Source organism: Bubalus kerabau, chromosome 20 (assembly GCF_029407905.1).
Source record: "Bubalus kerabau isolate K-KA32 ecotype Philippines breed swamp buffalo chromosome 20, PCC_UOA_SB_1v2, whole genome shotgun sequence".
NCBI lineage: Eukaryota > Metazoa > Chordata > Mammalia > Artiodactyla > Bovidae > Bubalus > Bubalus kerabau.
The window spans coordinates 15926289-15953699 of NC_073643.1; the positions used below are offsets into that span (position 1 = coordinate 15926289).

Here is a 27411-nt window from a genome sequence, read left to right on the forward strand (position 1 = left end):
CATAAAGCAAGACTATCAGAAGATGAACAGCCAAAAATCAATACTCTTCCCAATGTTTCTACAACAACCAATCAAACAACATAATTTTAAAAAGACATCATTTACAACAGTGATAAAATTCTAAGGGTCTATGATATCATGACTTTTACAAAATATAAATACAAACATATATATAAAATATTTGTAAATATAATAACCATTGATAACTGGTTTAAAAAAAAGCTGGAAAGCTATCATAATCATGCTCACAAGAAGAAAACAGCTAAACAAACTGAAAATCAACAACTCATCTCAGATAAATCAGAGAATTAAAGTCACAAAGAAAACCAACTGTCCACTAGAACTGAAGACAAAGGCAAAGACAGAAAATCATAGCTTAATAGGAGCAGAAACTGCCACTGCAGCCAGCAACTGGTACAAAAACTTAAACAGCACTTGACTAGAGTTAGAGTCTGAGATGATAAACCTCCTGGAGGCCCAGCCTTAGTGCAGTTACCCACTTCCCATAAGTTTTACCTCCCAGAACCCCACCAGATTCTCAGACTGAAGATCAGAGAAAAGTCTCAAGTTTCTGGCAAAGGAAAGGAAAAACTAACCATTCTGAAATATGTTTAGAGCATTCTTTTCTCCTTAACAAAGGCTGGACTCAAGAGACACTATTCTACCAAAAGCTGAACCTACTTGGGTTTTACCAAAACCTGAGCTAGGGGGTAAAATATCCAATTCCAACACCCTGTAAGCCTTCCCATCTCACCAACTGGGGCACTGGGGTGGGGGTGCTGAGAAGTATGTGTGAGGGTCACAGCCCAGGCGCACAGGCTCAGAAAAGTAATGTGACCTAAACCTAGCAGCTGTGGATCTCTACCCACTCCACCACACCTCACCACAACATCAACAGGGCTCCTGTGTAATAACCCGGGATTACAACTCAAGAGGGCTGCACAGGCTTTATTCCAGAAAGCGCTGTTAGGGAAAACCAAAGACGAGAGGATAGACAAAACGAGGACGTTACACATAATTTTAGCCTCTGAAACCTACAGTTACAGCAAACAGTAAACACAGCCCGGCTCCTAGCCAAAGAAACATAAAACTTCATAATAATAGCTAGCTCATTGATTTCAGGTCATGTTACCTGATATATCATGCTGGAATGAAATATTTGTAGTGTTGAGGAGGAAAAAACACCACCAACCTAGACTTCTGAGTGAAATTATCCCTCGGGAATAAAAGGAAAAATAAAGAATTTCTCACACAAACAATAACTGAAGAAATGTTTTGCCAGTAGACTTGCCTTGTAAGAAATGTTAAGTTTCTTAGAAAAAAGGAAAATGACACGGGTCAGACACCCATCTATATGTTAGGGGAAAAAATTAATGAAGGTAAAAATATAGTCATTGATGAGAAGCCTCAAAGCAAGTCAACTCGGTGCAAATTAATCTATCAGTTCAGTTCAGTAGCTCGGTCATGTCCGACTCTTTGCGACCCCGTGGACAGCAGCACGCCAGGCTTCCCTGTCCATCACCAACTCCTGGAGCTTACTCAAACTCATGTCCATCAAATCAGTGATGCCATCCAACCATCTCGTCCTCCGTAATCCCCTTCTCCTCCCACCTTCAATCTTTTCCAACATTAGGGTCTCCTCCGATGAGTCAGTTCTTCACATCAGGTAGCCAAAGTACTGGAGTTTCAGCTTCAGCATCAGTCCTTCCAATGAATATTCAGGATTGATTTCCTTTAGGAATGACTGGTTGGATCTCTTTGCAGTCCAAGGGACTCTTGAGAGTCTTCACCACCACCAGTGTTCAAAAGCATCAATTCTTCAGTGCTCAGCTTTCTTTATGGTCCAACTCTCACACCCATACATGACTACTGGAAAAACCATAGCTCTGACTAAATGGACCTTTGTTGGCCAAGTAACGTCTCTGCTTTTTAATATGCTGTCTACACTCGTCATAGCTTTGCTTCTAAGGAACAACTGTCTTTTAATTTCATGGCTGCAGTCACCATCTGCAGTGATTTTGGAGCCCAAAAAACTAAAGTCTCTCACTCTTCCATTGTTTGTCCACTATTTGCCATGAAGTGATGGGACCAGATGCCATGATCTTCATTTTTTGAATGTTGAGTTTCAAGCCAGCTTTTTCACTCTCCTCTTTCACTTTCATCAAGAGGCTTTTGAGTTCTTCTTCACTTTCTGCCATAAGGGTGGTGTCATCTGCATATCTGAGGCTATTAATATTTCTCCCGGCAATCTTGATTCCAGCTTGTGCGTGATCCAGCATGGCATTTCTCATGATGTACTCTGCATATAAAGTTAAACAAGTGGGATGACAATATACAGCCCTGACATACTCCTTTCCCAGTTTGGAACCAGTCTATTGTTCCCTGTCCAGTTCTAATTGTTGCTTCTGGATCCACAAACAGATTTCTCAGGAGGCAGGTCAGGTGGTCTGGTATTCCCATCTCTTGAACAATTTTCCACAGTTTGTTGTGATCAACACAGTTGAAGGTTTTGGTGTAGTCAATAAAGCAGAAGCAGATGTTTTTCTGGAACTCTCTTGCTTTCTTGATGACCCAACAGATCCAATGGCAATTTGATTTCTGGTTCCTCTGTCTTTTCTAAATCCAGCTTGAACATCTGGAAGTTCACAGTTCACCTACTGTTGAAGCTTGGCTTGGAGAATTTTAAACATTACTTTGCTACCGTGTGAGATGAGTGCAATTGTGCGGTAGTTTGAACATTCTTTGGCATTGCCATTCTTTGGGATTGGAATGAAAACTGACCTGTTCCAATCATGTGGCCACTGCTGAGTTTTCCAAATTTGCAGCATATTGAGCACAGCACTTTAACAGCATCCTCTTTCAGGATTTGAAATAACTCAGCTGGAATTCCATCACCTCCACTAGTTTTGTTCATAGTGATGCTTCCTAACGTCCACTTGACTTCTCATTCCAGGAGGTCTGGCTCTAGGTGAGTGATCACACCATCGTGGTTATCTGGGCCATGAAGATCTTTTCTGTACAGTTCTTCTGTGTATTCTTGCCACCTCTTCTCAATATCTCCTGCTTCTGTTAGGTCCAACCCATTTCTGTCATTTACTGTGCCCATCTTTGCGTGAAATGTTCCCTTGGTACCTCTAAATTTCTTGAAGAGATCTCTAGTCTTTCCCATTCTATTGTTTTCCTTTATTTCTTTGCATTGATCACTGAGGAAGGTTTTCTTACCTCTCTTTGCTATTCTTTGGAACTCTGCATTCAAATGGGTATATTTTTCCTTTTCTCCTTTGCTTTTAGCATCTCTTCTTTTCTCAGCTAAGGCCTCCTCAGACAACCATTTTGCCTTTTTGCATTTCTTTTTCTTGGAGATGATCTTGATCCCTGCCTCCTGTACAATATCACAAACCTCCATCCATAGCTCTTCAGGCACTCTGTCTACCAGATCGAATCCCTTGAATCTATGTGTCACTTCCACTGTATAATTGTAAGGGATTTCATTTAGATCATACCTGAATGGTCTAGTTGTTTTCCCTACTTTCTTCACTTTAAGCCTGAATTTTGCAATAAGGAGTTCAGGATCTGAGCCACAGTCAGCTCCCAGTCTTATTTTTGCTGACTGTATAGAGCTTGTCTAACTCAATGAAACTATGACCCATTCTGTGTAGGGCAACCCAAGATAGACGGGTCATGGTGGAGAGTTCTAACAAAATGTGGTCCACTGGAGAAGGGACTGGCAAACCACTTCAGTATTCTTGCCTTGAGAACCCCAGGAACAGTATGAAAAGACACAAAGATAGGACACTGAAAGATGAGCTCCCCAGGTAGGTAGGAGCCCAATATGCTACTGGAAATCAGTGGAGAAATAACTCCAGAAAGAACAAAGAAAGTGAAAGTGAAGTCACTCAGTGCCCGACTCTTTGCGACCCCATGGACTGTAGCCTACCAGGCTCCTCCATCCATGGAATTTTCCAGGCAAGAATACTGGAATGGGTTGCCATTTCCTTCTCCAAGAGATCTTCCTGACCCAGGAATTGAACCCAGGTCTCCCACATTGTAGGCAGACACTTTACTGTCTGAGCCACCAAACAACACACAGTTGTGGATGTGACTGGTGATGGAAGTAAAACCCAATACTATAAAGAACAATACTGCACAGGAACCTGGAATGTTAGGTCCATGAATCAGGGAAAATTGGAAGTGGTCAAACAGGAGATGGCAAGAGTGAACATCGACATTTTAGGAATCAGTGAAATAAAATTGACTGGAATGGGTGAATTTAACTCTGATGACCATTATATCTACTACTGTGGGCAGGAATCCCTTAGAAGAAATGGAGTAGCCATCATAGTCAACAAGAGTCCAAAATGCAGTACTTGGATGCAATCTCAAAAATGACAGAATGATCTCTGTTTGTTTCCAAGGCAAACCATTCAATATTACAGTAATCCAAGTCTATGCCCTGAGCAGTAATGCTGAAGAAGCTGAAGTTGAACGGTTCTATGAAGACCTACAAGACCTTCTAGAACACACACCCAAAAAAGATGTCCTTTTCATCACAGGTGACTGGAATGCAAAAGTAGGAAGTCAAGAGATAACTGGAGTAATAGGCAAATTTGGCCTTGGAGTACAGAATGAAGCAGGGCAAAGGCTAACAGAGTTTGGCCAAGAGAACACACTGGTCATAGCAAACACCCTCTTCCAACAACACAAGATAAGACTCTACACATGGACATCACCAGATGGTCAATACTGAAGTCAGACTGTTTATATTCTTTGCAGCCAAAGATGGAGAAGCTCTATACAGTCAGCAAAAACAAGACCAGGAGCTAACTGTGGCTCAGATCATGAACTCCTTATTGCAAAATTAATCTATAATTCCAATATAAAACACATAAATATTTCAACGAGGTTGTGTGAATTTCTCACACTTATCTATAAAGTATTTGGAAAGAATAGTAATGGAAAAATGTCAAAAAGCATGAAGCAGACATGGTTTCCAGGTTTACTATGATAGGAAGAAATAAGCTGGTACAAGCAAAGGGCTAGACAAAGAGATTCATGAAACAGAACAGATAGCCTAGAAAGAGATACATACAGCAGATGTGTCAATGGCAGATGGACTACTACCAACAGTGGAAAAACATGCCCAGAAAGCATCTGGCAATGTGTAGAGACCTTTTTGATTGCTGCAACTGAGGGGAGCCTCCAAATCTACTATGTAGAGGCCAGTGATGCTGCTAAACATCTCTCAATGCCCAGGACAGCCTCCACAACAAGGAACTGCCCATCTCCAAACGTCCAGAGTGGCAGGGTTGAAAGTGAGAGTGTTAGTCACTCGGTCATGTTTGTGATCCCCATGGACTATAGCCCATCAGGCTCCTCTGTCCATGGAGTTCTCCAGGCAAGAATACTGGAGTGGGTAGCCATTCACTTCTCCAGGGGATCTTCCCAATCCAGGGATCAAACCTGGGTCTCCTGCATTACAGGCAGACTCTACCATCTGAGCCACCATGAAGTCCAGTGCCAAGGCTGAGAAACTCTCGGCCAGGAATAACAAGGGGCACACTGTGAGTTAGGTGTGGACCAGAAGGGAAAGAAAATAATAAGCAAAGAAAAACCCCAAAACAAGTCAACAAGGTAGGGAGAGATTTCTTAGGTTCATCCTGTCCGGGGGGCAGCTTTTCTCAACAGTTATTTCATGTGAGGAACATGTATGACCAAGTATATGTAAACCAATCTCTTTATAGACAGAGTTACCAAGTAAGCCAAAAAATATCTTTTTCAAAAGCAGCCAGAACTGACCGTAGAGCAACAGTCTTTCAATAAAATAGGATACTGTATCACTGCTTCAAAAGCCGATAGCGTGATCTTGATAAATTCTTCTGATGCCATCAGTCCTAGAAATACAGTTAATTATTATAGATGTTTATTTACATGTCCAAAATCATAGTATCAAAATCTTCAAGCAAAGATGTAAAACGTCCCATGATCTACTCACCTACAGCTCCATCTATGTTAGTTTCTCCTGAGTCTATTGATTTAATATGACTCTGAAAAAAATATAAAAATGTTAATAAATGGAGATTTTAAAATAACTGATGTAAATACTATGCAGAGGGAAAAAAAAAAAAACTGAATATATGATCCTATGTGTTCACCATGATTTACTTCCAGTGGTAGGAATCAAGTGACTTTTATATTCTTTTTACATTTTTCTACACTTTCTAAATTTCATGTGATAAGTAGGCACTAATCTCTTTATCCAGAAGGCGAAAGATAACATTCTTAGAAAGTTTCTGATTGAGTTTACACACAAAAGTCATTAGAAATTTTTTTTCAACATCAAATCTCTATTTATTCAGCAGAAGTCATGTCCCTATTTTGAAATCAGGTGAATTTATTTCAGCCAAATTATATACGTAATAAATAAGAAAAAGAGGCATTTTAACAACAATTTGGCTGAAATAATTTCACAATTTGATGTAAAAAAATTCAAAGAAAGGTATCTTTTGATTTCAGTAAATCTACTTAAATGTCTACAGCTTAAGAAAGAAGAGACAAAACAGTGTTTATACTACAATTTTTCTGTATAACTTTTAAAGAATATGTAGATAACACATGAACATAGATGGAGACAAAAATTTTTGAGGGAGAAATCACAGGAACCATTCACAGAGGCTCCCAATGAGGAAGAACACTGGACCAGGAGGTATATGTTCACTATTCACTTTCTGCACTGTTAGAATTTTCTAACTATATACATGTATTAATTTTTTTTTCCTTTGTTTAACAGCAACAAGGGTTTTCTAGATGGTGAAACTATAGGGTTCTTTTATTTTCTTTCTTATACTTCCCCTGTTTAATTTTTTAAAAATCCCTACTGAATGTTTCATTGATTTGCCAATTTAAATCTCTCTGGGTCGATTTCTTTCTCTTCATTCTCGGTGTAACAGGAATTAATCAGGTGAGAGTGAGGACAGAGCAGGAGACCCTGGAGATTCAGGGAGAGGAGGGAAAGTATGAACAATCATCCAGGTGAGCGTGAAGGTATATAAATTAGAAAGAGGAACCTGATGCCCCAGTCTGCAGAGAGGACTCACTTGAAGTGAGCAGTCATGAATTTAAAGTGAGACCAGCTGCTTTCCTCATGTTTTTCTCGAGCCACACTTAGTCACTCAAAGCAGGGGTGAGGGAGGTAGAGAATTAAAGTGAACCAGCAATTGGGTTTGCCAGAGGAGGACGATGGAGGAAGGGACAGGAAAGGGATCATGGGTATATGCTAGGTAGGGATAGGGGTTGAACCAGGGGCTCAAAGCTCAAGAAAGAGAATCGTCAAGTCACTGGGCCCAGGGAGGGCAGGGTGGTGAGTGCAAAGTGGTGAGGCCAATTTAAGACCCAGAGGAATTAAAGGACTGTTGGAGATGAGGAGCAGGGGTAGTGAGCTGAAAATTAGGTGTGGTAGCCAGACAGTATGATGCTGAAAATAAGGCTATGGGTGGAGGCAGCTGAGCGGGGGCAAGACACACCCATGGGAAGAGAGGTGGTCGAGGAGCTGAGAGGATGAGGTGCTAGAAGGAACCTCCGCAGAAATACCTGATTCTCTAACAATGACCACTAATCCAGTGCTGAGAGACCATGGGAGTGAGGGGGAATGACCCAGAAAAATCTGTAGATGACCACACTACACCGGGCATCTTCTGATGCTGTGAGCTTCAAAGCTGGGAGTACAGCAGGGGAGCAAAAAGGGTGGGCACCTACTCCACAACTAGGCTCATTAGGTGGAGGACTGTGGGGCAAAAGTACGGCCCCATCTAGGGGGAAAAAGGCAAAGCCAGCTGTGACTCCAGGGTAGACCAGTGCCCTCAGTGCTGTTCAGTACTTCTGAGAAGCTGAGAATAAGTTCTCTAAGCAAGGTGGGTGAGTATATTACTTGAGGGTGTGTTAAATTTTTTTTAAATAAACAATTTTTAAGAAAAGGAAAAATCTTCCTAACAAGAACACTCATGTGGCAATGAATAAATATATAATATCATATTTTTTTTAAATATAAGGGAATTCTTTGGCAGTCCAGTGGTTAAGAATTGGCACGTTCATTGCCAGAAGCTAAGATCCCACAAGCTGTGTGACAGCCAAAAAATAATAAATAAAAATATAAGAGTACCCTCTCTCTGCTTTATCTTCTACAGCTGAAGTCAAAATCTATCAACAGACCAACACTCACTTAAAATAAAAATCTGGAGAGGGTCTTTTCTGACTATCTCAAAGCCCAGGATTAGCAAAGATTTATTGATGATGGATATTATAATTACATTCTTGTGTGAAAACCAGAATCATTTCATCATTTCTTTCATTTGAAAATCTGAATTTTTCTTTTTGTAAAAAAACTATAACCAAAAAAAAAAAAACTATAACCACCACATAACCACTGAACTCTCATAAACTAATGAGGCCAGAGCTTAAGAATAAACACAACTAAGTCATCTTCTTCAGCTCATTAGTCAAGAGCATTTTCAGAAGGACACAAGAATCACAGTGAACATCACAAGTTTTCAAATAGATTTCCTTAATATCATTGCTTCCTGTTTCCCAGCCTAATTCAATGAAGGTACAAAAGAACTAAGGTGAAGTTCACCTTGGAACTTCCCCACAGCACCTCCCCAGATGCCTTGCTGTGTAAGTGTCCCTGGGTACCTTTTTTCCCCCTCTTACTGGAGAGGGAGGAAGGTACAATGACACATTGCTTCTGCCAATAAGAAGTAAAAACAGCAATCATCAGCTGTGTAGTCCTCTTTGGCCTGGGCGCTTCTAAAGCTTAATAATGGTTTAAAAGTGTCCTATTAAATTGCTTCCAAACACGTGCCTCTCTAAATCATAAAGAGACCAAAACTTCCTTTTGCCTGGGGCGGGGAGGGGGGGGGAGGGAGCTAAAGCCTAGGCCTCCAAATATAAAAAGTATCCTGAACTTTTCTACCAAAATAAATTTTTTAAAAATGACACCTATAGGTCAAAAGGCAAACCATGCCTGGCACCAGTATGAAAACAGAAACCAATGGGAAGCAAAATTCCAACAGCCCCTCCAGCCTGTGCCTTCAGGACCCTTCTAATGAGCAAAGATCACACCAAGTATGGCTGTTGTCTCCACCCACATGAGGAAGGTCAGCAGCCCCTGGAGAGCTCCTTTAGCAGAAGCCCAAGAAGTTCTTAGATACAGCTACTAATGGTGGACCCAAAGTCTGAATACTTCAAATCAACGTGCACTTTTAAAATATAAAGGGCTTCCCTGATAGCTCAGTAGGTAAGAATCCGCCTGCAATGCAGGAGTCCCCAGTTTGATTCCCAGGTCAGGAAGATCTGCTAGAGAAGGGCCCACACCCCACCTTCTGCCCAAAAGAAAAAAACCCACACAAATAAACAAACCAACCCTCTTAACTCCAGGGAAGCTTTGCCTAGACAAAATTTAAAGTAATTGTTCTCAAGCAGAAAACTCAAGGATTTCAACGTGCAGATTCTGCACCGTGAACTTCCCAGGGGCTTTTACTCCTTCCACGGGAGAAGTAGACTGTGCCTCTGGCGCTGGAGGGCACTGTAACTAACAACGGCATTCGCGGCATCTTCTGGACAGACTGTGGATCAACCCACAGAAGCAACAGCCAGCTCGCAACAGCTCACAGAAACACGCACCAGAATCGGGTGGATAACTACAACCAGGCCCATGACTTCAGTCAGCACTTCCTCTCCCTGGACTAGTGCTTCATCAGTGCGGCCAACGCTAAGTCAAGAAAGATGGACGCACAGCTAAGGCCAAGTAACAGATGCGGTAAGAAAAACAACAGAAAACCTCTGGAACTGGCCACAACTCAAACTAGGAAAATGGCCCAAACAGAGCCAAGAGACCTCTTCCACTGTGTGTGTAAACTCCTATTACTTGAGCAACATTATCAAGGGAAAGACTGCTAAAGAATTTTCAGTTCACAGTTACCTTTGAACCAAGCAAGTTATCTCCCATTCCCTGAAAGGGCCTATGTGAAGCAAACCCATACAGAGTCCTACTGAACACCCCCACCCCTCAAAGGGTGCTCTCCCTCCTGGGAGAAGGTGAGGAGGCCCTTCCTCGGGGGGAGCAGACGGTTACATGAAGCAGAGGAGGTCTCCCTGAAAGACAAAGATGAAAGTCCACGAAGACTTTTATATTGGAGTTCCTTGATAGTTCCTTGAAAATCTAAACTGTACTCAGTTAATGTAAGCACAGCAAAGTACTACACATGAGGAAAAAAGAGAGAGAATGAACACAGGACAATTCTACCTAGCCCAAACAAACACTGGGCCAAAATATTCCAAGGAGGGCTGCAAGGGCAAAATTACTATGATCAGGCTCAACATGTCAGTGCAGTGGAGGTATAAACACAGAACTACAGTGCTGCTCAAAATGATACCCATATTGTCCTTTAAAAGATCAGAAAGCATATTAAGGGAGGTGGCAGACAAAATGCTCACAATTTGCAAATTCATGAATGTGCTACAAAAATTATACACTTTGTAGAATTCAAGATTCAAGGATGATAATGATGTGAAGTTGAGTACAAAAGAACCTATATTGCATTGACTAAACACGCTGCTTACAAACGTCAGTGACCTCTCTACTCAACAGTCATACTTCAAAACATCATATGTTACTGTATGATGAACATTCTAGAAAACTATATCCTCACTTGTGGATGGTAATCATTTTTTTTACTCCAAACCAGCAATAAAATTGAGATATTTACTTCATTTTAACGAGACACCTATCTGATATGGCATTTTTAAAATCTCAGCTCAGCGTTTATTATTAACATCAAAGGAAGACAGAATAGGCTGCATGACAAATGTTTTCGTTTTCCCTTTGTGCACCTCGCTGTTTTATCAACAGTATATACTGTAAGTGTTCCAGGCAAGGGGAGAAGATAACATAATTCACGAGCCACAACCTTAACAAAAAGACTATTTTGTGTGTGTAAGCAAAAATCGAAGTGAAAGATAATACGGTGATTTGTTTTTCACGGCTACTCATCTCATTAAAATTAAAGATAAGGTTAAATTGAGCTCCACTTAGAGAAATGTCATCACAGAAAGAGACACGGCACATAGCTGGACGATGTTAGCCAAAGGAAATTATAATACTGTGTTTCCAGAATTCCATTTTTACCAATTTCATTATTTTAAATTTTTTCATGATGTTTAATACCAAAAACTATGAAAATCTTTTCAATGGACTTATTTACCCTACCTGGTCTGTCTCTAAACAAAATGCATTATCAGGAGAGAATGTATTTTTCCCCAAATGTCAAATTTTATTACAGTCAACAGATAAAAATACAAAAAGGTCACTTCCCTAGAGACAAATAAATACCACTAAGATTTTAAAATTACTTCATTCTGACACCAAATCCCACAAACAGTAGGGACAGCCACATTTTTATTAGGAACATGAAAAATTCAGCATTACTCACAAGAATAGTTCCGTAACTGAAAAGGAACTCTTCTGTTACAACTTGAGGTCGAAATACCTGTGTGATGAGAGTTTGCATAGATTAAATCCTGAAAGCCATATGTAAGAAAGAAATGATAATGTTTTGTCTGAGTTGACGTTTCTCAGCTCCACTTTTTTCCCCAAAAAAGATGATACCTGAGACGTTACCAGGTGAAGCACTACAGGCATGAGGGGGAGACACATCTTCAGCTGCTTTGCTTGAACTGTGGATGGGTGTTTACGACCAGAAACGTTAGCCAGGGCGTTAAGAATGTCACCTGCAAAGCACATCCCAGAGCACACGTGAGGTTAGATACCACAAATGCTTATGGACCACTAGCTGTGGGCTGAATATTAATGGGATTGCTAAGGGAAATAATCTCCAAATAAAAGAAGTGGGTAGTAGATGCATTGTTTTATTCCCAACTCTTGACATTACAACAGGAAGCTGTGGCCTCTGGGGAGAAGATGGACATAAGATTGATCTCTCATCTGGAAATTTAAAATAGAATATAAAAATGATTTTTCTTTTTTTGTACTTTACAAATATCAACCATGAGTATCCATTACTTTTGTAAACAGGAAAAAGTTATTTTAAGAATTATAAGCTAACAGGTCATAGATTAGATTTCTCTGGTAGTAGAATAGGATGGTAGAAGAGATCAATTCCTAAAACTTCTCATTGGATAGCCAAGTCCAACAATAAATAAACCTTGCCTTGCTAGACACATGAATCTCATCATCATTTCCTAAGACAAGATGAGTCATGTAAAAAGAAAGTCAGCTACCAATTGACCAGATTGTGGCCTTTGGTCTGGAGATTTTAAAAGGGTTACAATCCAAATAAATTTTGAAAAGCTCTATTTTCAGTCATGAACAGGCAAAAATCTCCCACATTATTAGTAAGGAGCAAAAAGTTACTGTGAATCAGCCATGAAGATATTTTCATTACTTTAATATTCTGAATTTCTGAGTCTAAATATCTTTTACAGTAACAGGCTGGATCAAATTTAACATTTTAAACATTTCTGGTTTATAGCCACATCTGCTGGGAAAGCATGGAATGTGATTTTAAACTAAATATACACATTCCTTAGATGATTTTTGCATCTGTAAATAACAGTGAAATAACAGATTTTGTTAGCTGTAATAAACATCCTTTGCAGATCACTATTACTTTCATCTTAAATTTTTCAAACCAATGAAATTTTCAAACTTTAATATCAAAATTCTTTAACATTAAATTTTGGTGCCTATGTATTTTTAAATTATTGTAAGAAAAAATAAATTTGTGGTTACAACCTGAAGGAAAAATGTTTTTCTTCCGAATTATGCAAAGAGAAATTTTGAGAAAAGTTCCTAAAATGATAGCCTAAGTCCAATTTTAACCAATTAAAATGCTTTCCTTTTCTTTTCCAGGACTGCAAGATGACACCTCAATATAACTTAATTTAGCCCTTTAGCCTCAATCATGTCACTGATACAAAATATTTATGATAACAGTTAGGGAACATTGAAATTTTGAAACTATACATTCAAGAAGTGTCACTGCACTCGCCTGTAAAAAACAGACCATCAAGAACAAAAAGAGAAGAGATGCCCAAAAGCCAAGTCACAAAAAGATAAGCAGGAAGGGGCCTGAGGATGGACGAGACTCCAATTTACCCAGGATACGTGGCAGCTCCTGCACCAGGTGACGGATGAGCAGGTCAAGGCATCGGGACAGGTATTCACTGCCGCTTTGCTGCTCCTTGCCTGGAGTGGTCTTTCTGCTGTCTCTCTCGATGTACATCACCAGCCTACACACAGAGAAGTGCCAAAGATTACCTCTCATGATAAAACAGTTGATAGCATCTGCCCAAAAACACCACCATGGCAAGTGTTTCCAGGGGGCACCGTCCCCATCATGTTGACATTTAGATACGGAGCAACTTGTCGGGCACAGGCTATTTCTGCCTTAGAAAAATGGAGACATTTATGCAGAGAGAAAATAAGGCAACTCTGAATATCTCTGCCAGCGTTATTACAAAATGACGCCCTGACTTCATTTGCCTTTGGCCCGTTAAAAGACACCCCACGTTCTTCAGATGACAGATGAAAGGCAAACGAAAGCCTCTGCAAAGAAGAGGGCTTTGGCATTTTGAAGAGTCAAAGTAGAACCACCAGTTGTCTGCACCTTCATTGGACATTAGTCTTAAACTTGCTCTGGATCCCAGGCAAGTCATAAAAATTCCAGTTCTTTCACTAAACTGTGTATATAAATCCAAAAAAAATGATTCATTTCAGCACTGGATATAATACAGAAAGCAGATACCATCTGAACATCTGGATTTCACATGCCCTTTTGTCCTCTGGTTTAATGATATCTGTCTCTTAATAAACTTATTTCTTCTTCAAACCAGTGGCATTTGTTATCATTCATCTCTGAACCAATAGCCTCCAACCCAGAACCAGGGGACTTGTTGAACCATCACTCTGGGTACCAAGGGTATTGTTGAAAACTCTTAGGCCCACGCTTCCTTCCCTTTGCTAGACCCACTATCCAAGTTCCCAGTCCCTGCAACTCTCTAAAGGGCAATGAGTTCCCTGACTTCAAAGGCCCCTTGACTGCAATCCCCCTTGCTGGACTCCCCTTGCCATCAACCATCTCTCCAGCTCTGTTGCAATCATCATTCCACCCAACTTCTGCTTCCCAAAACTCCCACTGTAAACCAGAAAAGGGTGGCTCTGGACACAATACACATACATAACATACACTGAAATCTTAACACTCAGCATTTATGTGGTTCTCTTAGTAGATTTGTGCATCCTTTTGCCTTCTTGCTGGTCATTATTTGTAGCTCTATTAGTAAAGACCTGGGAATGAAACCAAATCAAAAGTTTAAGATCCATATAAGCCAGTTGGCATCTCTGTTTCAGTTGCTGATTAAAGCCCTAGTCACACTCTAACAAATAGAAGACACTGCTCAAAATGTAGAGTAAATCCTGATGAATCCATAGAAATATATCACTATGTCTTAAAAAACAGAGAGCACAGAGCCCCATGATGATAAGTAAACCAAAGAAATGAGACCCTAATTATTGCATGGTAAGTGGAATCCAAAAGCTTCCCATAAAATGGGATGTGATAGAAGATGTGATAAAATGAATGAGATCAGCCTGGGGAGCCAGTCAGCCTGGAGCTCCCGGGAATCCACAGCAGGACACACTATCGCTGTGGCCTGGAGCTTCCAAGCGAATAGCAGCCACTCCAGGAACCTCTTGCTCAGCTGACACCTACTCCATCAGCCAACTAAGGAGCAGGACCAGAAAACACCATCTTCCTCTTTGGTTCCCCAAGATGCATTGCCTGGTATCTCCTGCCCAGTCTCACCATCTGCTGAAAAGCTTTATCCAACATTGAAGATTCCAGCATTTAACTGTAGCCCCTCCAAGCTAAGTATTTCAAATATGCCCTCTGACTATACTGACTATAATCTGCTCTTATTCCTGCTTGTACACTCTTACACTGTGACAGTTCCTCAGCCTCCAAGGAACTTCCACTGATTGAATCCATGACATTGCCTCCCAACCCATGACATCGCCTCCCAACCCATGACATCATCTTTCAAAATCCATGACATCGTCTTCCAATCCATGACATCTCCCAAAAAGCACTCCCTTTTCCTCACTTGGAGAAGGAAATGGCAACCCACTCCAGTATTCTTGCCTGGAGAATCCCATGGACAGAGGAGCCTGGGGGGCTACAGTCCACGGGGTCGCAAAGAGTCGGACACGACTGAGCGACTTCACACACTCACTCACTCACTTTCCTCACTTCCTTCCTGCTTCGATTGCATCCCACCATCTATCATTTCCTTACACTCTTTTTTTTTTCCCCACATCCACAGAGTCAAATGTTCCAGATGAATCTAGTGATCTACGCTTCCTGTACATCTGCAGAGAGGCTGCTGAAGTCACACATGGAGCAGAGTCACTCCACTGTAAAAGGGTGACACCAATATTCAAGGGCACAAAACAGCACCAGCACCGACCCTATCTCCAAAATTTTCTTCTCTTTAAACCCTGTAATTTCCATCCTCTTATGAGATTCTCAGTGAGTGATTCTGCCTCCTACTATACAGAGAAAACAGAAAGCATCATGAAGAAATTCTTCCTAAATCTAAACTTAGTGTGTATCCTATCCTGGCCTCCTTTCCTCTCATCACAACCACTGACCTCTCTTTCCTTGCAATTCTGTCTGGATCACATTCCCTTCCCTTTTCTCAGAATCTTGAAACAGCCAATTCCTTCTTTTCCATTTTGTATACTCACTCTCTCCCATTTAACAAAATGCTTTTCCTGTCCTTCTAGCAACTGCCCCATTGCCTGTCTCCTCCCTTCCTCAGTCAAACCTCTTAAGAAATCAATCTATATCCAATATCTCCTTTGCTCCTCTTAACTTCTTCCACCCACACAATCTGCTCTCACTCCCATCACTTTTCTAATGAGTCGGCTCTTTGCATCAGATGGTCAAAGTACTGGAGCTTCAGCTTCATCATCAGTCCTTTCAATGAATATTCAGGACTCACTTCCTTTAGGATTGACTGGTTTGATCTCCTTGCAGTCCAAGGGACTCTCAAGAAGCTTTTCCAACACCACAGTTCAAAAGCATCAGTCTTCTGGCACTCAGCCTTCTTTATGGTCCAACTCTCACATCCATACATGACAACCTTCTTACTTTTTGAATTTTTCTGGTTTATGAACCATGAGAAGGAGTCATCTATTCAAAACTTAAGTGTTTTGAAAACATGAAGTAGTATCATTGCTCTACACAGCCAATTAAAAAAAAAAAAAAAAACTTTAGGTGATGTAACACTCAATTACACAACATACCCTACCAGATGATAAATGGTGAGTCTTCGCAAAAATATTACCTCCTTTTCATAAGATCTATAGACCTCCATTTTCTCACTATGCCAAGTCACGGTGACTTTAAACAAGCGGTAAATCAACGGCAACATCACAGGAGTATCCCAAAACTTTATTACGACCTGTGGCTCATTATGATTTCTAAATTATTTTTTTCCTTTCTTTCAGTAGGGTCACTCTTTCAACTTGACAATACTGACAAAGATTTCAATAAATCTGGCTCTAACTCCCAGCCCTACCACCTTCTAACAGCATGATCTTGAACAAATTTCTGAAGCTCTTTATACCTTCAGTTTTCTCATTATAAATGGGATAACAATTCCTACCTTGCAGGACTGCTGTGAAGACTGAATGAGAAAATCGTCTGGGGTCTAACACAAGGTACATACTCAAGAAATGGTAGCTGCTTTTATTACTAATAATAGTTGCTTCTATGAATTATTAGACCACCACCAAAATGAAGACATTGTTTTCTGGAGTGAACAGATCTTAAGAGAACATTCCCACGGAAGGCCACCTCTGCTGTTCATCCTATTCTCTAACTCACAAGGTCACACAAAGAGAGACAAATACAGTATCACTTATATATGGAATCTAAAAAGAAGTACACATGAACTTATTTACAAAATAAACTTACAGTTACCAAAGGCAGAAGGGTAGGAAGGGATAAATTGGGAGTAAAGGATTAACAGATACACACTACTGCTGCTGCTGCTAAGTCGCTTCAGTCGTGTAGGACTCTGTGCGACCCCATAGACAGCAGCCCATCAGGCTCCACCGTCCCTGGGATTTTCCAGGCAAGAACACTGGGAGCGGGTCACCATTTCCTTCTCCAATGCATGAAAGTGAAAAGTGAAAGTGAAGTCACTGAGTCATATCCGACTCTTCACGACCCCCTGGACTGCAGCCTACCAGGCTCCTCCATCCGTGGGATTTTCCAGGCAAGAGTACTGGAGTGGGGTATACACACTACTATATAAAAAATAGATAGACAACACGGATTTTACCATATAGCACAAGAAGGAAACATAATTCAGTATCTTACAACAATCTATAATGGAAAAGAATTAGAAAACATAGATATATATATATACCTATATATATAATCAAGTCACTTTGCTGTACACATGAAACCAACATAATATTGTAAATCAACTATAGTTCAGTTTTAAAAAAATAAAACAAAGAAATGGAACCTCAAATGTTTCACTTCACACTATTGCCAAATGGTTTCCCAAAATGGTTGTCCCAGTGGTGTACAAGTTCCCCTTGAGTTACACCTCACCAGTATTTAGTAGTATCAAATTTTTGCTCATTTCCATCTTGTGGTGTTCTCTTGGCAAAACTCTATTAGCCTTTGCCCTACTTCATTCTGTACTCCAAGGCCAAATTTGCCTGTTACTCCACGTGTTTCTTGACTTCCTACTTTTGCATTCCAGTCCCCTATAATGAAAAGGACATCTTTTTTGGGTGTTAGTTCTAAAAGGTCTTGTAGGTCTTCATAGAACTGTTCACCTTCAGCTTCTTCAGCATTACTGGTCAGGGCATAGACTTGGATTACTGTGATATTGAATGGTTTGCCTTGGAAACAAACAGAGATCATTCTGTCGTTTTTGAGATTGCATCCAAGTACTGCATTTTGGTCGCTTTTGTTGACTAGGATGGCTACTCCATTTCTTCTAAGGGATTCCTGCCCACAGTAGTAGATATAATGGTCATCAGAGTTAAATTCACCCATTCCAGTCCATCTTAGTTTGCTGATTCCTAGAATGTCAATGTTCACTCTTGCCATCTCCTATTTGACCACTTCCAATTTGCCTCGATTCATGCACCTAACATTCCAGGTTCCTATGCAATACTGATCTTTACAGCATCGGACCTTGCTTCTACCACCAGTCACATCCACAACTGGGTGTTGTTTTTGCTTTGGCTCCATCCCTTCATTCTTTCTAGAGTTATTTCTCCACTGATCTCCAGTAGCATATTGGGCACCTACCAACCTGGGCAGTTCATCTTTCAGTGTCCTATCTTTTTGCCTTTTCATCCTGTTCATGGGGTTCTCAAGGCAAGAATACTGAAGTGGTTTGCCATTCCCTTCTCCAGTGGACTACATTCTGTCATACCTCTCCAGATAATCATGATGGTGTGATCACTCACCTAGAGCCAGACATCCTGGAATGTGAAGCCAAGTGGGCGTTAGAAAGGATCTCTATGCACAAAGCCAGTGGAGGTGATGGAATTCCAGTTGAGCTATTTCAAATCCTAAAAGATGATGCTATGAAAGTGCTGCACTCAATATGTCAGCAAATTTGGAAACTCAGTAGTGGCCACAGGAATGGAAAGGTCAGTTTTCATTCCAATCCCAAAGAAAGGCAATGCCAAAGAATGCTCAAACTACCGCACAATTGCACTCATCTCACATGCTAGTAAAGTAATACTCAATTCTCCAAGCCAGGCTTCAGCAACATGTGAACCATGAACTTCCAGATGTTCAAGCTGGTTTTAGAAAAGGCAGAGGAACCAGAGATCAAATTGCCACATTCACTGGATCAACGAAAAAGCAAGAGACTTCCAGAAAAACATCTACTTCTGCTTTATTGACTATGCCAAAGCCTTGACTGTGTGGATCACAAGAAACTGTGGAAAATTCTGAAAAAGATGGGAATACCAGACCACCTGACCTGCCTCTTGAGAAACCTGTATGCAGGTCAGGAAGCAACAGTTAGAACTGGACATGGAACAACAGACTGGTTCCAAATAGGAAAAGGAGTATGTCAAGGCTATATATTGTCACCTTGCTTATTTAACTTATATGCAGAGTACATCATGAGAAATGCTGGGCTGGAGGAAGTACAAGCTGGAATCAAGATTGCAGGGAGAAATATCAATAGCCTCAGATATGCAGATGACACCACCCTTGCAGAAAGTGAAGAGGAACTAAAGAGCCTCTTGATGAAAGTGAAAGAGGAGTAAAAAGGCTGGCTTAAAACTCAACATTCATAAAACTAAGATCATGGCATCCAGTCCCATCACTTCATGGCAAATATATGGGGAAACAGTGGAAATAGTGGCTGACTTATTTTTCTGGGCTCCAAAATCACTGCAGATGGTGATGGCAGCCATGAAATTAAAAGATGCTTACTCCTTGGAAGGAAAGTTCTGACCAACCTAGACAGCATATTAAAAAGCAGAGACATTACTTTACCAACAAAGGTCGGTCTAATCAAGGCCGTGGTTTTTCTAGTAGTCATGTATGGACCTGAGAGTTGGACTATAAAGAAAGCTGAGTGCAGAAGAACTGATGCCTTTGAACTGTGGTGTTGGAGAAGACTTTTGAGAGTCCCTTGGACTGCAAGGAAATCCAACCAGTCCATCCTAAAGGAAATCAGTCCTGATTTCATTGGAAGGACTGAAGTTGAAGCTGAAACTCCATATTTTGGCCACCTGATGCAAAGAGCTGACTCATTTGAAAAGACCCTGATGTTGGGAAAGATTGAAGGCAGGAGGAGAAGGGGACAACAGAGGATGAGATGGTTGGATGGCATCACCGACTCAATGGACATGAGTTTGGGTAAACTCCAAGAGTTGGTGATGGACAGGGAGGCCTGGAAAGCTGCGGTTCATGGGGTCACAAAGAGTCGGACACGACTGACTGAACTGAAGTGATCTTGTGGTGTTAATGCAAACTTTAATAATTATTATGGTAGGCATATTCTGATATTTCTCTGTTGTTCATATTTTCTCATTTGCGCAATACCTGTTCAGATCTTCTGCTGATTCACCCATGGGTTACTGGTCTTTTGTTATCAATTTGAAGGCATTATTTATATGGTCTAGAACTGTCCCTCTTCTTCTTTCTTCTCCTTTTGTCTTTCACAATGAAGTTTTCAATCCACTGGAAACTGCTTTATCATAAGGATTTTAAAAGGAATCTATTCCCATTGCTTTTCCAGGCAGACACACTTATCCTGGTACTATGCATTGAAAAGGTACTTCTAAAACTAAGGGTGGAAGAAAAGGAGCAAAAGCACAAATTTTTGGCAAAGTCTACCTAAAAAGCAGTTTCATTTGTAAATTAGAAATTGTAAATTTCTACCCAATGAATCTAAGTGATGGCTATCAGAGTTGTACACAGGCAGAAGTTTGAAGATTTATTCTCTATAGAAACTAAAGCAGAAAGGCTGTAGACTAAGAGAAAGCAAACCAAGTCAAAGAAGGGGCCAACAAACAAAACTGGGAGTCTAGGTGAATTTCTGAACAAATACAAGGACTTCTAGCCCCCTTCCCCAGGGGGCTCCCCACACCCAGGCAGCCAGGTCCCTGCATCACAGGCTGACAGCAGAAATGCTCTTTGGTGAAACTAACTGGCTCAAGAGAAACATCCTAGAGATACTGATGCTAAAGTTCATGTCAAAAATGCCCAATGTTGAGTAGTATTCAAGGGTGTAAATATACCACAATTTATTCATTTCAGTGTTGATGGACATTGAAGCTGTTTCAACTCACGCATACTACCAAGCATAACTTAGGCTGGATCCATGGAAACATTTCTGTTGGATATATACTTGGAAGTGAGACTGCTGGATCATAAAGTATGCCTGGCTTCAGATTAATAGGCACTGCTGATGTTCAGTTTTCCAAAGTGATGAAGTCAATTTACACTGCAACAGGTAGGTATAAGAATTCCAATTGCTCTACATTCTTGCCACAATTTTTTCATGTGTTAATTGGCCATTTGTAGATAAGCAGTTTTGTAAAGTTCCTGTTCAAGTCTATGCTCATTTTTCTCTTGTATTATCTGCTCTTCGGTGCTTTATACATTTTAGGTAAGTGCCCACATCAATTATATGTGTAGCAAATACTTTCCTCTACACTATGGACTTGTTACTTTCTCAGTGATCCCTTGTGGTCAACCGAAGATCTTAATTTTAAGGTAATCCAATTTATCAATATTTTATGACAGTGCTCTTGTATCCTGCTTTAAAAAAAAAAAATCCTGGTCTATTCCAAGGTAATAAAGAAATTTTCATATGTTAGCTACTGCAAACTTGTTTTCTCTTTTTACATGAATTAAATCGACATGAATTAACTTCTATGCACAGAGTAATTTAGAGCTTTTTTTCCTTATACTGATATCAAAATGACCCATTTTCCACTTGGTGTAAAAACTATCACTTCCTCACTGTTTTCTCCTGTGTCTCTTCTGCTCTTCTCCATATTTTCCATCCTTCTGTCTCTCCTCATTGGTCCCAGATGAATTTAGAACCGTATATTAATTCTGTTATTAATACTGTTATTATTATTATTAATACTGCTATTACTATAACAGTATATTAATTATTCAGCTCTGTCTAACATGCAGTTAATCCAATCCTACAAGTTCTGCATTTCAGTTATAGAATACCCACTCTGTTTTTATAGTTCTAGTTCTCTACTGAAATTCTCCATTTTCCAAATTCCTAAATACACTGATCATAGCTAAGGTAACTTTGTGATTAATTCCATTCTCTGTAACCTCTGTGGATATTGTAATTTATCTTGCTTGTTTTTTGTATCATATCATCTTATCCTCTTGTAGGATCAATTGCTTTCTGTATATATACAGTCTGTGAGAAGTGCAAGGATTACTTTGAGACCAAGGGTTAAACTCCTCCAGACTGGATTTACATGTAAACCGGATCACCTTAATCCAACCAGAGATGATGATGATTCAAAAGTGGGCTTCTTTCCCTGTTCCAGGAAATCCTCCAAATAAGTAACAGGGATCCAAATAAACAAATCCTCCAAATAAATAACAGAAACAGAGGGCAGAGAAAATGGAAATGTTTATCTTTTGGACATCGAAGAATGCAAAAGAACTTCCATCAAAATTTATAGAGTAGAAAAAGTAAATTTATACTTGTTCCTAAGGAGTCAATTTTTTCTAAAATCTAAATTATCTATTACAAAATTTAATACTGTGCTACTTAATTAATGTAGTATGACATGCCATTTCTTTAAAGCAAAAACTACTCACTTTCAGCCACTAGCACAGACTGTTAAAACATAAGAAAATATCCATTACCTCTACTGGAGAAATAAAAGACTGATGGGATCCATAACAATATAAAATTCACTCTAGAATGATGCTCCATTTCTTCATGCCCTCTCCAATGCCTTCCCATTACAGGATGTGTTTACACAAGCTATCGGAGAATAAATGGACTTCACGGACAAGGGAACATTAGCTACTAAAAGAACTCACATTCTATGAAGGAAAAAAAATGTAGAGACATTTGAGTCTAGTATCCATAAACACTTTACAATTTCTCTACAACCAAACTGCAAATGTTATTTCTTAGTGGTCTACAAGGGTATCAAGCTGAAAAGATCGACAAACTGAACAATAATCCAAGTGTTATTGAGATGGGGAAGCCTAGGAGTGGAGATAGACATATGAAGCGGATTGGGTTCCTTTGGGCAACTTTAAGATTCCTTTTGGGCATGCCACTGAATATGTAAAGATGATACAAACCTGGAGTTTGGAGAGGTCATACAGATGCACACCAACCTATTTGAAGCCACTGGATTGGATGAAATCACCCTAGGACAGTGGTGAAAGAGAAACAAAGAGGGCCCAGGAAGATGCAGAAGAGGGAGAACCAACGAAGAAGAGACTGAGGTGGGAAGAGAGCAAGGAATGCATGTTAACTCCTACCATGAGCCCTTTCACTACAAAGGAAGATTCTGGTTCAAGTTGGCCAGCTGAACCCAAGCATTTTACTTCTCTTTTTTCCACATCCCCTTAGGAAATCCACATTATCCCTAAAAAGAGGAAGCTGTACCATTCACAGCTAGAACCTTCCAAGAATTTTGTCAAGATGACGGTGCAGAGGGAAGGGGAGAGAGGCAAGCGCACATGAAGGAGAAACCTGCCCGGGAAGCAAGGAGAACCCCAGGAGCACCCTCAGCTCCAAACGGCAGGGAGACACGTTTAGGCACTGGAACTGATAAGAGGAGGCGAGTTCCTCACACCTAAGGACAGTTTTGAAGAAACTAGGACCAGCACACCCAGCACAAAGACCATGGTGACTACAAGGAGAGGGATCCCAGGAAGACTGCAGGAAGGAAAACTTTTAAAGCAAAGGAATGACTTGATGAAAGTGGCATTTGAAGAACATGAATCTGGTATGGCACAGACAAATGATGAGAGAGGAAGGAAGCCAGATAGGCCATTAGCAGTTATGAGTGTGCCGGTGAAGAGGAGAAACAGAAAGGAACTTGAGAGACAAGAACTGCCTGGAAATGGTGTGAATAAGAGATAAGACTCCAGTAGTCTTTTTCAGAGAGAATGGCACACCCACGTTGTGAGAAATCAATCACATGGATTTTTTAAACAAAGAAGTCATGCTCCTTTAACTTAGTCCGGGATCCTCCAGGATGCCATCACCCCTGCCCCACCCCCACTCCTACCCCCTGAAACCCCTCCCTCCTGTTCTGGTCCTACTGGACTCACTGTGCCCACCAACGGATCATTCCACTGTCGACTTCTGCTGCAGACCTTCCCACGTGCCGTTGGATGCTGCACACGATGCAAACTGTGGCTAATCCATCCCATTTGGATTCACCTTGGACCACCTCTCAAATGGCTCCTTGTTGAGACCATATACTATTCCAGAAAATCAAAACACCACACTTTTCCTCGCTTCACTTCAATCTAAACCCATTGGTATCTATCTACTGCACATTTTTTATAACTAACTTTTCTCCCTTCAGAGAAAATGTGTATTTTAAATATGGAATTTTGGGGGGAGGAAAAATTTGGAATTTAAAATTAATAGATACAGATTACTATGTATAAAATAAACAATAAGGACCTACTATATAGCACATGAGTATATTCAATATCTTATAAAAACCTATAATGGAAAGAGTCTGAAAAAAAGACATATGCGTATGTGTGTATATATCAGTTCAGTTCAGTCGCTCAGTCATGTCAGACTCTTTGCGACCCCATGAATCTCAGCACGCCAGGCCTCCCTGTCCTTCACCAATTCCCGGAGTTCACTCAGACTCACGTCCCTCGAGTCAGTGATGCCATCCAGCCATCTCATCCTCTGTCATCCCCTTCTCCTGCCCCCAATCCCCAATCAGGGATGGATGGATAGATAGATAGATAGATATCCCTGAATTACTTGTTGTACACATGAAACATTGTAAATCAGCTATACTTCAATAAATAAATAAGGGATCCTTTTAGAAAACTTACGAATTTTTGCCTAACTAAAAAATTTATGATGTTTTGATTCCACTTGTTTGACTTAATATGAATAAAATGCTAGATTTCTAATTATTAAAAAGATATGCAATAAGCAACAAAGGAATAGCACAGGGAACTACAGTCAACATCTTGTAATAACCTATAATGGAAAATAATTTCAAAAATAATATACATTTATATGTAGAACTGAATCACCTTGCTGCACACCTGTAACACTGTAAGTCAACTATACTTCAATAAAATATATATATTAAAAAAAATAAGGGATCTTCAGCAAGCTCATCATCCAATACTTTTCTTTGTAATTAAAGCTGTTGCCTCTTGGATTATGATGCTCAGGTGATAGTTTTGATCTAAATTTAAATTACATGGACACACCATATGTACAGATCTATTCTATGTTTATTTCTTCAGTTTCAAAATGTAATAGACATTTAGGAATAGACATACTTAATAATCAGCAGAATCCACATACTGGCTACATGATCTCTGCAGCAAGGGTCATTATGATTAAAAAAAAAGGGGGGGGGGCAAACAGCAGTTCCTGACATGCCCCCTCTCTAAAAAGATATTAACTCATATCCATAGAAAACCAAATCACAGAAATTTATAGCAACATCGAAAAAAAAAAAACTGAGAGGCGCAGGGATGATAAAAACCTACTATACGCCCATTTGTCTATTTGGCTTGTGTAGAATTTGGGAAAAACGACTGCGATGGGCTGTGACTGCACCTCCGGCGGTGCTTCCAGCTTGGTGCCTCTCCCGCAGCAAAGTGGCACTGCCCTGGGGTCTTACCGCTGCTGTTGACCTGGCAAAGGTTTTTTCCTACATGTAAATATGGAAGAACCACCAGCACATGCTTGCTTTTTACTCATCACGGCAAACAGCAAATGTTCAGGGCCTTGCCTTTGAGCTCTGCCAACAATCCGGCTCTTGGTTATCAGTCAGCAAAGATCTGCATTGTCTTGATGTCCCACCAACACCACACTTGTACTTGTACACTAGCACTTTGATGACGTGAGACATTAGGCTATTGGACCTGAGGAGCTTCAGTTGGCTTAGTAAGACATTTAAGAGACAGATAAACTCCATAAAAATCCATTGTCTACTAGGCCCCAGTGAAGTTTCTAGGGCTCAACAATCTAGAATATGTTGAGCTATCCCTCCAGAGCAAAGACAAGTTATTGCATCTTCTACTGATTATGACCAAAAGGTGGGCTTTGTGAACCTAGGCGGCAATATACACCACATTAGACTGTGTCCCTCTGACTCCTTTTCTGAGAGACCCATATACCCACTAGTTGTTAATGGAGCTGGAATGAAGGAAGGCTCTGCTGCAATTCCCATCTGCAGTGTAAGCAGTTCTGCCACGTGGGCCATATAACCCAGTACAGCTACTGCTACTCTCAGTATCTTGTGGGTTATCTTGTAGGAATATTTACATGATATTTACATGGGACCCCCAGGAAAACACCAATAAATGAATCACAACACAGGTCTTTGGGTTGCTATCGTCTGAAGGTTTGTGTTCATCCCCAAATTTAACTAGAATCCTAACACCCAATGTTATGATGTTAGGGGGTGATTAGGTCATGGGGGTAGAGTGCTCATGAAGGAATCATTGCCTTTATAAAAGAGAGCCCTCAGAGGGCCCTAGTCCCTTTCTCCATGTGTGGACACAAGGATAAGCCTGCAACCTAGAGGACGGCCTTCATCCAATCCACAACGGCATCCTGATCTCATACTTCCAGCCTCCAGAACTATGAGAAATATACATGTCATTTATAAGCCACCCACCTGAGCCACCAAGGAAGCCCCTTTATAAGCCACCAATCTTTGATATTTTGTTAGAGCAGCTAACAGTTTTAGCTGCCAAGTTTTAGAGTTAAGTCATATTCTGCAGATCACTGTTCTTTTGAGAAACAGCCCCTGATAGAGGATGAACATGACGAGTGACATCAAATGATCACATGATATGAGTAACCCATCAGTAACTGTATCATTAACCTGACACACCAAGCCACCACAGCTGGGCACACACAGCAGCAACCCATCATCAAGTGCACTGATAAGTATAAGAGCGAAGCTTGAACAGGCCCAGTAAGAACTACTAAGCTGAATGAGCAGGTGGTGCAGAGTCCTTTGACACAGTCTCTCTAGCACTGTCTCTCCTCTCTCGATCCTGATAAAGAATTATTTATAAGCAGTTGACCCAACAAGAAAATCACTGAGCCTGGTTAGTGAATGGTTCACTACAATACGCTGGCAGCAAATCAAAGTAGACTGCTGCCAGCATGACAAAAGGAATCAAATGAGTCCCTGAAAAGGAAACCCAACACATTTTGTTTTACTTAATGTTCAAACTGAGACATGGCTAAAGGTACTGATGCCTGCTGATTCGTGGCACTGGCTATCAGCTTGAATCTTCTATTTTTTTTTTTTAATTTTATTTTATTTTTAAACTTTACATAATTGTATTAGTTTTGCCAAATATCAAAATGAATCCGCCACAGGTATACATGTGTTCCCCATCCTGAACCCTCCTCCCTCCTCCCTCCCCATTCCATCCCTCTGGGTCGTCCCAGTGCATCAGCCCCAAGCATCCAGTATCGTGCATCGAACCTGGACTGAATCTTCTATTAATGGCCAGGGACTATGAAAAAAAAAAAAAAAAAGAGTTAAAAACTGGTGACTAGAAGTTCCGGGAAAGGTCTATATGAGTGGACATCTCAGAA

General features: G+C 40.5%; 1 protein-coding gene across 21 annotated transcripts in view; it reads right to left on the minus strand.

Moving 5' to 3' along the window:
• ULK4 (unc-51 like kinase 4) overlaps positions 1-27411 on the minus strand; it is a 509803-nt gene that overhangs the window by 349338 nt on the left and 133054 nt on the right. For all 21 annotated transcript variants that reach the window (XR_008706191.1, XM_055558092.1, XM_055558086.1 and 18 more), the window contains 5 exons: positions 13169-13302; positions 11660-11781; positions 11484-11540; positions 5993-6044; positions 5797-5891 (listed from right to left, as the gene is read on the minus strand). Coding sequence is in view for 20 of the 21 variants with exons in the window: in XM_055558092.1 (XP_055414067.1) it covers positions 5797-5891; positions 5993-6044; positions 11484-11540; positions 11660-11781; positions 13169-13302 (460 nt within the window). In the remaining variant the exon portion in view is untranslated. The remainder of the gene's footprint in view (positions 1-5796; positions 5892-5992; positions 6045-11483; positions 11541-11659; positions 11782-13168; positions 13303-27411) is intronic.